This window comes from Camponotus vicinus, unplaced genomic scaffold, assembly GCF_025532165.1.
Source record: "Camponotus vicinus isolate PSW18456_S1 unplaced genomic scaffold, iyCamVici1.0 SCAF_11, whole genome shotgun sequence".
NCBI classification, from domain to species: Eukaryota; Metazoa; Arthropoda; class Insecta; order Hymenoptera; family Formicidae; genus Camponotus; species Camponotus vicinus.
The window spans coordinates 14,833,773-14,845,976 of NW_028141947.1; the positions used below are offsets into that span (position 1 = coordinate 14,833,773).

At 37.6% G+C, this 12,204-nt stretch overlaps 1 protein-coding gene across 1 annotated transcript in view; it reads right to left on the bottom strand.

Moving 5' to 3' along the window:
* The window catches only part of Fng (Fringe glycosyltransferase), an 82,160-nt gene that overhangs the window by 18,097 nt on the left and 51,859 nt on the right, over positions 1–12,204 (bottom strand). Inside the window, exon 7 of the mRNA XM_083083129.1 lies at positions 1,712–1,797. Coding sequence (XP_082939255.1) covers positions 1,712–1,797 — 86 coding nt within the window. The remainder of the gene's footprint in view (positions 1–1,711; positions 1,798–12,204) is intronic.

The window sequence follows — 12,204 nt, forward strand, 5'->3', positions numbered from 1 at the left end:
AATATAATAGCAGATTACATCCGATAAAATAAAATAATGTCGAGAAGAACCGTTCGCAGCCGGTCATCTCGTTCACCGACTGAGAAAGCCATTCGATGTACTCGTCCCGTTTTCTCTTTTCGTCCCCACCATTCCGTATCGTCACACGAAACGAAACGAACGAATGTATATATGGATGACAGGATAATGCCGGGATCGTGTATATCGCAGAATGGACGGAAGAGCGTGACGGAAGAGCTAGAAATGAAAAAGAAGCAAGAAGGAAATACGACTGAATCGCAGTAAGCCCTCCCAGATGCCGGATTTTTTGCCAAATCCATTCTCGCGTTCGTTTCGCCACCGAATCTGTCCGTATAAGGACAGGATAAACAGGAGAAAGAGGAGAATTGCGAGTTTCTGATCAGCTTGTATATAAACCGATCGAGTCGCAAATAGAGAGGTCTTTAAGAGAGAGAAAGAGAGAGAGACACTGCAAGATTTAAGTCTCGAATTTACGATAGACGTGAAACGCATTGCGAGGAACTGGATCTGTATCGCATATGGCTCCCGCGCGTCCATTTTTACATCGTTAATAACAATAAACGGTCGACGGGCTCGTACGTGACGGTGACGGTTATCGAGGACCGAGGATAAACAATTGGCCACCGCGCGCCCATAAACGGTGATTTACGAGCGGCATGAACGCTTTCGACCTTCCATCGGCGATCATCTCGATGATCACGCACGGTATATAAACGTCATACGTGCTAACTACAATGCCTATCGAGAAGCGTTTATCAAGAGCGATGTCGATAATGGGAAACGTAATTGTCCATCGTTATGGTTCTCGTAACGATCGACAATTTTTTTATTATCTTCGCTTGGTTTCCACGCTTCAACAATTGGCACGCGATTTTCGCAACGATGTAATGCGCAATTTTTATATAAAGGAAAAAAAGAGAAACTTTTATATATAATTATCACGATTGTAATGCGCATGTGAATCGGGTTTTGTAATAGATAGCACCAATCGATCGAGGAAGCGTGACTCGGCAAGGCCACAGACCTTATTTAATCCTTCGCAGGTAGAAACGGATATAGAGACAAGATAGTGTACACAGAAAAAAGAGATGAATAAGTATCTGAAGGGATGCAATCGATAATGTATATTTTCACGTTAGATTAAATTCTGAAAGCCACCATGATATGCAATGTAACATGTGTCATGCGTGTCATGCGTGACTAACCTATTCTATGGAGATTTCTATTCTACGATAAAAGACACCTGCTGCATACAAAAGAAATGAGAAAAAGAAAGCCTATGTTAATTCGATGAACTCGTCTCTCGCTATCGTTCTTTCCTAACATCGCGCGACAAGATTTGAAAACTCGCCGAGAGAAAATCGATTATTTCGTCGGTATTAATTGTGTCGTCACAATTTAGAGAATTATAAATGTATAGAATCTAAGTTACATTTTAAGACTATTTTGATTTCTGATAAAATGAAGTTATTACATAATTAAAATTATATTAATTATGTTAATTAAAATTATATATAATTAAAGTATATAAGTATTTCTCACGGAATTTAAAAAATTTAAGAGAATTTTATATTATATTAAAATTTTATAAGCCAATCAGTGTCACTGTTTTATTTAATTCGTGCGATGATCTGAATAAAACGAGTAATAAAATTTTTCAAATAATATAATAGAAAAGATAAAAACTCACCCAGCAACTGGCGTCATCTTTAGTGCCAATGCTCGGCTGATGCAGAATCCAGCACCACCCGTGGCGAACCAGAACTTCACCTTTTGCTGAAACACATACGAGAGAAAATGACTTTGTGAGAGGTTCGGTTAAAAATCGCGGAAGTCGCCGTTATAATTATACGATACATTGATCCGAGATCAGATCGAGTGATCGATCATCGGCCCAAGTATTCTGGTCCCGCGTTCGTTATTAACCGATTAAGGCTGAATGACTCGCTTGATGAGAATTAGGGATCGGGATAGATTGTATCTTGACGTATCGTCGAATGTCACGCTATCTCAAGAATATAAAATAAGGACGAAATTATAATATTTCAGCGAACCTACGTCGAGATTCGATCCTTGACTTTCGCTTCGAGGTCATTCGCGGACTTAAATACGATTTCATCGCTCGAGCAATCACACGACCACCATGATAGTCTAATTAATAATTTAATTTATTCGAAAAAATAAATAACAGTATGAAGGTCTATCGAGACCGCCGGGCACGATGACATAAATTATAAGAAAAAAAAAAAACGTACACGAAGCATTGAGAAAGGTATCTGCTTCCTATTGGTCCTTTTCGCGGTGACCTGGAAACTGCTCCAGGAAACGTTCTCTTGTCCACGACGGATATACGAGACATATACACACACGTACACACACCTACATGGGCGTACGCAAGTGCGAAAACACAACGAGCTGAGGTACGAGCGATTTCTGGCCGATTGCCGTAGCTGCAGGCTATTATGGCCGGACTTCTAGACAGTCCGAGCGCGATTCATGCAAACCGATACTATCTCAATACCGGTATAAGACCATAGAAAATCGGTGCGCGCCTTCTCGAAGGCGTGGTGCACGAACAAGTTGAGCGTTACAAAGCAACGGCCAAGATAGACTTTGCACACGTGCGCGTATGCAACATATGTGTCCGCTGATAAAACTGTCAGCGTGAGTTTTTGCCTCCGTACGACGTCGCGAAAAGTCGAGAGTTTACACTAACTCGTTTACATTACACCTCGCATAAAGAAACAATTTAACGAGGAGTGAGTAAATCGATGTAATACGAATTAGTTGCGGCAATTAACTGATTTAATGCAACGCGCGAAAGAGGAAACCGGCACCAGGTGTGCAGCTGATAACGCGTAATAACTTAGCATTCTGTTGCATTGATTCATCGCGCTTCTCGAGCAAATTTTTGATTTCTATATTTTCGCGAAGAAGATATCGACGCGCCAACTTGGCTAAAAAAGTCTATTATTATTCTCATTTATTCTGGAGGAGTATAATTATATATATTCCTGGACAAAATTAACGCATAATTTTTTTTCACTTTTTCTTTAAAAGTTGATATTTAAATTTTATCAAAAAATTTTATATTTTATAATTCATCTCTCGTATATATATAATTCACCTTCATCTTTTAAGCTTATCTTATACCTTTTTGATAGATTCAAAAAGTCATCTTGAGCGCGAAAAATTCTAGGTCTGCGACTGTCCGCGATATTAATCTACGCTCATTGATGTTATCTCTTTGACATCGGGCATGTTGGCGGCTCCTTTTCCTCAACAGGGCGTGGTAGAAGGCAGATGGCAGTTACGGATACATACTACGAGTATATCTCGCGATATATCCATAAGGTCAGCTGACAAGGCGATCGGTGCAACGTTACCGTTATACGTATACGAGAAGACTTACCTACGCCCAATAGGAGAGACAGAGGGATAGAGGAGAAAGAGAGAATATGCAGGAGAGCGATATAATCGTTCTCCCGCATTCCGTTTGAATCTACAATTTTGTCCCGCAATAAGATAGCCAGGAAAAGCCTACCGGGCCCGGTGACGCAGAAATTGCACCGATAATATCATGCCGCACCTCGTTGCAATTTGCGACTCGCGTTTATTCGTTCGACATGTTCCCCTCTGATCAATATGGCAATATGTATTTATGCATTTTTGAACCATTTTATCTTAATGACAAATACTTCAGCCAATCTAGTGTTAATTTTTTTTCAAAATGTTTCCAGCTGTTGACAATTTTTAAATCAGTTTTAATCGATAATATTTTTCGCATTATTTTCGAGTAAAAATCCACTATTTTTCGAATCAAAAGTTTACATTATCGAATATATTCACATTTCTCATTCCTGATATTAGCTTTTATCCGCGGCATAACAATTCTCTTGGCTCAAAATACAAAAAATAGTGTATTTTATTAAAATTAATTAGTTTAATTACTTAAATTAATTTAATTTAATTTAATTAAAACGATTTAAATTTGTCTCGCTCTCTTCGTCCCGCGAGAAACATCACTCGCTTTATGAAGGTATCGAGCGACAGATGCTGAAAAGAGGAGAAACAGACGGGACCTCACCGTCGCATAGATGTACACGACGCGATAGAGGTAGCTCGAGATAGTATCGGGGCGCTTTTACAAGAGAGAAGCCATTCTTTATTTCTCTCTTTCGGGTCCATTTGAATAACACAACGTCGTGTTGCGAGTGCGCGGAGTCACGAGAGGAGAACACGCTACCGATGCGACCCGGGACGCGAGAATTCCGAGATCGCCCGTGAACTCGTTCTTATCGTTACGAGGGAACGTGCGCAAAGGGACGATTCCTCGCGAACCGATATTCGACGCAATCCTGGAGCTGCTTTTACGTAAGCTGGTCTTGTCAAAAAGACGTTATTCTTCTCCCACAAATTTCTCTTTTCGATTAAATGAGAAAACAAGTGTTAAGCTCACGATTGTTTCTCGAGAGACAGCCAATCGTTTTCAGCAATCTATAGTTGTATAGGGTGTTTCTTAATAAGTGCGAAAAATTTTAGAAAATGAATAATAATTGTTATAAGGGGATGAAACTAGCAACCCCTATTCAATTTTTTATTAGAACTTTTTAATGGGCCGGAATATGATCATTTAAAAATATACATTAAAAAGTTTGATTTATTTAGAAACTTTCTTATTTCTTTTATTTTTTTCATAAAATCAGTTTTCAAGGAAAAAATAAAATACGTTATCGTACACAGCATGATGCTAAATAGCATAGGTTTCGAATTACGAGAAGTTAAATTTTAAAATAAAAATAAAATTAGAATAAATGTTGGGAAAATTAGAATAAAAACAAAATTATAATAAAAACCTGAAAACCTAAAAAATAAAAACTTAATTTTTATCCCCATTTTTGGAGGAGTATAACTCCACAAGGAGGGATGTAGGAGTATATATTTATATGAAAAACCCCCCTTAATTTTCGACAAAGAATCATCTCTTAAAATTTTTCGCACTTATTAAGAAACATCCTGTATAATAATTAAAAATGACACGCTCTGATTTTTACAGAAGAAAACTTTCGAAGCAATTCAAAAATAATTGAAAATGTCAAGAGAAGTATACAAAGTATATCTGATCGTAAGCGTGGATGCAGTTATCATTGTATCGCATCTTAATCTTTGGAATCTATGAGAAGCACGATATCAAAAAATGATGTAACAAAGATGATTCCGATATGATATTAATAACGCAGTTAAAGACCAGGTGATGACGCATGAGATTCGATTGGCAGGCTGCAACGGTGATATTTTCTCCCGATAGTCAACCTCGGCTAAAACGTCTCGCGTAAGCGCAATTTGACGATCCGGCAATCAGTCAGTAATTTTAATTATCGCGCGCGTATTTACGACTGGAAATCGCCTCATCTCGGACACGGCAATCTCGAGGGCATCGCGCAGGCATCACCAGTAACGAAGGGACTTACTGATCGACGGCCAAGATTGTGTGCCGGCGGTCCTCTGACTAATTACATTCCTAACCCGAGACGGGGGCACGTCGCCGAGGGAATAGCGTACGCGAGTAAAGGCCGCACGATTCTATATCCAATTATGTACGGGCGATTGGCAGCGGGGGCCCGTAGATATGTTTCGCGATTTGATTGGCCTTCCTCGACCTGTTATCGTCGAACGGATATGCAGTTATTCGAGATTATGCCATTTCCCTCTCTCGCTCTTTCGATTTAATTACTTTAATATTCTCTTTGCTTAATAACTCTTCGTTGCAACTTCCGATATAACTAAGTTTCCAACGTCAAATAAACTGTTCTTCTATCATCGATGTACGAGAGACTCTCTTTCTTTTAAAATAGAATTTTAAAACGTAAAATGGAATTTTTAAACACTAACTGTAACTATTGTATATTCAAAAATATAATAAATATTATTTTTTTAAAAGTAATAAACTTTTTATTTAATATGGTAGCTCAAGAAGAATTCAACCATCGTCTCCAAAAAGAATAGTTGCATATAGCTGATTATTGTCTCCGTGGAACGAATGGCCCGTTCACGAGATCGTAAAACCAAGGCTGAATGACACGGCGAGTAATATCTGATGGAGGGTATGTGGTTGGTCGGTGTATTAGGACTAATGAACAGATTAGAGGCCCCGATATAACCCCACGGACGGCAGATGTGCCAAGCTATGTATAATACTAACATAAGAAATTCGCCGCATCCATATCGCGTGTATAATGGAAAAAAAAAAATAAAAGCAAAAAATCTCGGAGCTAAAATAGAAAATGTATCTTTCTCTCTCGATTTTTTCCTTTCAGAAACTTCTTTTCGACTCATAAAACTATTAATAATTTTCTTTCGCGATTATAATCATGCTCATTATTAATTGCATAAGTTTCTCGAGCACAATGTGCGAGATGATAGATTTAATTAAATTATCATGAAACAATCGTTTGATCTTTCGGAGCTTATTTTTCTCGCGCGTTATCTCTTTTGAAAGTACCGGCTGCGTTTTACCCCCGCCGCAAGACCAATGGCTTACAATTTGTATGCACAGTCATCCGCACTTCCACGTGGATTTATCAACCTGATATCTACAGTCCAGGCAGAAAGCCTCTTGCTTTTGTTTCGAGTCCGTTCGAGCGTATCCCGCGGCATATAAAACGCAATAGAGATGCCGTGCGATGTTTCCATAAATTCCCTCGTACAGCGTTTTTCAATATCGGACAATACCATATTTAACCGGCACGAATAAATCTAGCTAGAGACAATAGCTGCTCTTCGTAGTTTGAAGAACGCTTTGTATGCGCATGGCTATGAGAGAGAGATATAATTCTTTTCCGCACAATAAAACAAATCTACAAAAACTTCGTAAAGATAAAAAAAGATACGCTGAATATATAAGAATTTTTTTACACAAATGTAAACGTTTAAAAGTATAAACCTTCGAAAATATGAGAGTCTAAAGATAAAAAAAATCATCAAAAATAAACTTGATATTTTATCTTAAGTTGATATTTTATCTTGATATTTTATCTTTGATAGTTTATCTTAATTATACGAATGCTGATCGTTTAATTATCTAAAATTACGTATTATTTTGTGGAAACTCAAATTATTGAAAGTTTTACTCCTATAATTTAAAAAATTTCTAATAAAATAGTTCTAGAAAGTTAAAAAAAAAAAAAAGAAAAAAGTCTTATATATTCTTTGAATAACAAATACATGCAATGTCATGTAAAAAAATTAAAAGTTATTAATGTAATTATATTCCTTTAGACCCTCTTATAGACCCAAGATTTGCAAATAAATAATTAACGAAATTGTACGATGACAGCTCTCAAATTTCCTCGGCAAGCGGACGACAGGATAAAGTCCCTTGAGAGATGTAAAAGGGACGAGTATGCTCCTGAAGCCGCCATGAGTGGAATCCACTTTGCGATCCTTGGCCAACTCCTCGAGATCTAAAGAGCACGTGCACATGCAAATATCGGTAGGCTCCCAAACAAGGCTGCCGACCAGTTTTTCTAAATAAATACTGGCAAAGTAAGCACGGACGCGATCTTCTAGAATTATCTCGGCTAGATTTTATCTCGATTTATGATGTAATTTAAATTTACATGAATTATCGGATGTTTTTCTTCGCGTTACAAATATACAGGATGTTTCTTATTAATCTCTATTCAATTTTTTATTAGAACTTTTTAATATTTATATGAAAAACTCCCCTTAATTTTCGACAAAGAATCATCTCCTAAAATTTTTCACACTTATTAAGAAACACCCTGTATACTCTTATTCAACGTATTAATTGTATATGTCATGTATATTGATTACACCATATGAGAAATTAATAAAAATCGAATATAAATGATCGCGGAATTAAATCTAGATATTTCGATTAATGTATACAAACGCTGCATCTGGCGCTTTCATGCAAAAGTAACGATCATCGAAATAGATAAAACGAAGGAAAAAGGGATAAAGGAACTGATAAAACAGACGTCTGTACCGTACGATATGCACCGGATGCGCCCCGCTGCAAAACAAAGATGCTGCCGTGAGATATATATAAAGCAACAGGTATAATAATATCGGAGTAATGGAGGTAGCGTATACGCGGCATAGGGAAACATCAGTCAACCCCCTTTCGCCCTTCCTATCTGCCGCCATGTCTTTCGCCGTGTCGGAGCGGATATACATCTTTTCCGCGGTGTGCCCACGGGGGCCGTCATGGGTCACGAGCGCATCTCCCATCCGTTGCTTCGCGTCTTTCGACCATTCTTCTTCCTGTGTCCTCTTTTCATTCCGCCGATTTTTTTCCATCCGACATCTAATCGCGCGGCATAGGCAGTTGCCAAGGTGAAAGAGTTAGGTTCGTCCGCGGTGCGGAATGACGGTGCGTGATTTATTGCGGCCGAGCTCGTTAAACAATTTAACGACGAGGAACATTATCAAAGATGCATTACTCGCATCGTACAACCAATTGCAAGAATATATTATAAGCTCGCATATAAAAAAAGTATATAATTAAAAAATGAAATAATATTTAATTAATATTGTTATTTCATTTAATATTGAACATTAAAAAAATATTATTTAATATATATTTAAATATTTATTATTTAATATTTAATATTTATAATATATTTATATTTTTAATATTTATAATTTTAATATTTATATATTTAATATTTTACTTAAAATGCTATAGAAACGCAACTTTTAACATCCAACTTCGTGATACCCTGAATTTCGCCGTAATTCTCGTATTATTCCAACCAGCGTTAATTAGTCCGAAATTATGCGGCGGTTGAATTGTGCTCCTCTTCAAAACTTCCTCCTTTCGCTCGCGCATTGTCCCGACATAATTAAACCGAAAATCTCGCGTACAGCAACTTTCTTTTTTACAACGGTTTTACGACGAAGCTGACGCGTTCCCATTTTTCACTACATCGACGGATACCGTACGATCGTCACGGGTCACGCTAACTCGTCCATTGTATTCCCGCAGCCGATTCTACAGAACAATGCCTACCTACTATAATTATGAGGAGCTTCGTTAAAATAACCGCGAGCTCCTTCTCCCCGTTAAAATACCGACCCTCATTACTACCGAATAGACATGAAAGTAGAACGTAATCGCGGGCATGGTCCGTTTAATCGAAGGCTTCCGAGTGCTCCGTAAAAAACGCGTCGCCGATATAATTCGCGTACTCGTGCCTAATATATATACGTATAATCGCGACTTTTCCCGAGGAAAAAAAGCCACAAAGGCGCGTCCGGCGAACCGCAACATGCTAGTGCCAGCCGTTTCCAGGTCTCTTTAGCCATTCCATTTAAAGCTCCTCCTTCTTTTTCTCTTTTAGATGCACCGCCAGGTTAAGCTCCACTACGGTTCTCATGCGATAAAACGCCTCAATAAATGGTAGTAGGATGCAGCGCGCAAAGAAAATGCGTAGCCACGCAATATGCATTCGTGCACGAGTGCATCTCGCGGAATGCATCATTTATAATTTCGAGAGTCTCTCGTTCTCGATAAATCGCGATTTTTGCTAAAAAAAAGGAAAAAAATAGTTGAAAATGCGAAAAGTCAACTCGAATGAAAAAAAGAGCGATCCTCGCACTGAGAAAAATCGTTTGATTGTATCAACAAGACGTATCTGATAGAAGGCATTTTGGTTAAACCAAGCAGAATTTCTAGTTATCACAATAAGACTCGATTTTTTATAACTAGAACGTTTAATTGATTTTACTACAAAGATTTGGTTAGTATTTTCTAGTTGGATCTATAAAACTTCTTGTTATATTAACTAAACATGGACGCAGTGATGCCATTTTTTAAGTAAATTTAGTATTACAAATTTAGTATTAACAAGAAAATTTGGTAAATTTAACAGGAAGGAGTTAATCATACTCATCTGGTAATTCCTAAAGGAATTCTGATTCGTCCATTTTCTGACAGACATACTGATTGAATCTACCAGACTTCTAATTAATGCAACCAGATTTTTTTCTCAGTGCGATCGTTATCTATTTATTCCAACGCGCGCGGGAAAGAAGACAACATTATTCCCCTTGCCTTTTTAAATAATTTTACTAGAATCGCTTGGACGCACTCTCATGAATAATATTGATTTTCCGGCGGAGTAAACACCGAGATGTTACCGGCACCGGATTGTTTCACGGCGTCGTGCACCTTGAAAACGATTCCCACGTTCGTAACGCGTTCTGCGCGCCGTGCTTTAAGTTTAGGGACAAGCGCACCCAGGCAAATCTTTTACGGATAATTAAGATATATATACAATTCTGATTAGAGATCTGATTAGTGGCCACATTCGTCAAAACGTCGCGTCTACAAAGTATCTTTCTTTATCATGCGAGGTTTATTTCTCGTTCATGCGAAAATAGTACCGTTTCACCAATGTTAATTAGGACGTGGTGGAGATTGGCAAGATTTCGCGCGAGATTATTTAACGGAAATCGCGCTGAAAATTATCATCGAATCATATTACACGCGCAGAGAAAACGATTGCAAACTATATGCGAATAATTGCGGTATCAGGTCAAAAGATCCCAATAATAAACGCAATATATTTCTCATGTTATCGATATTATATGAGAATCGCATTTACATTCGGTTTGTAAAAAGAAACGTACTATCTCTAAAATACCGCTCGAAATACCTTCCATAAGCGTAACGTCCTCGCTCGTCGTTATTTCTGCGGATAATTGCGTAGCTGTGAAATTCATGATATTCAGCGGCCTGGCCGGAACGAGAAATAACGTCGGCATTCTGCCGCGCATATCGTAATTACGCGGAATCTCATGGTCCGTCTTGATTTAATTATCTTAATGCAATTAACTGCAAGAGCGATTCGGTGCGACGTATGAGGAACAGACGCATTTTGCGTGAGAGAATTTCACGTTACTATCTTCTTTTCATTGCCATTTATTTATCCATGGCGCTTGAACAATGCAATAGAAATGTTTGCAATGTTTGGCATGTGTTGATAAAGAAAATGCAATGGTAAAAAAATTGAATGCGATATAACGCAAACATGTAGCTAAATCAAGAGAAATCGAGAGAAAAATAAAATTGAAATATATAAGATCAGTTTAGTACAATAGCTTCAAGCAAAATAAGAATAATATTACCCCCCCCCCCCCCCCAGAGTAAAAGATAAGAATAATATTTATAACGATAATATTTATATCTCTAGTGGAGCTTAAAAATTTTTCTATTAAAAGTAGACTGTAGATCATCGAAAAAAGTTTAGATAATAATAAAATTAAATGCACGAAAATACCAAAAAATGTGATTTAGCCAAAAAAAGTATCTCATTACTTAAAAAATTAGTTATGAATCATCATAAATTTTATAATTCAATCATTATAATATCGATTATCGATCTAACGAGAGAACATCAATTAATAATAATCCACGCGAATTGTGACGCACAATTCCAATTTCAATTACGCTTCTAGCACGCAGTTTATGTGAGATGATTCAATATGCCAAGACCCCGAGGGTTTGGTTAATTGAAGTCAACTTCCGCGTATTCATCGAGGCGACAATAAGTATCGTACATACGCACGCATCAAGGATCTATAAATAAGAAAAAAATATCCGAGATACCCGTTCATCTACCTAAAGCCAGTTGGTACCGCGGATCTCGTGCAATACATCTATCTGATATATGCATTCGCGTGATATATAAATGCAACTTTATCTGGCCTCGGCCAGACGATCCTATCTTCACCCTAACACCTCCGTTTAATGGAATACACCAAAGGTGCAACAGTCTGCCCGATAAGCCGCTCGTTGCCTTTTATTAGGTCGAGTTTTTCATTCTTATTCTCATTGTCCATGAAATGGACTTTTAAAATCCCCCCTTTTCACATACTCATCGTAAACATCTCGCGAGCAGAGATTTAAATCGCTGCAACTTTCATGAGCTTGCAGATTTCAACGCTTCATACGAAATGCTTCTGGCCATGTGAAAACAGTGTGAAACTTACATTGTTCAATATGATATGTGTAACATCGAAAATTGAACTCATCGAAATTACTGATTTTATCTTTGCTCATAAGATATCTAGAATTATGAAAACATAATCCTTTTCACTGTATAATGAGCGCTCTTTTTCTAGAAAAGAGTGCGGCTTTCATGTACCACTTTT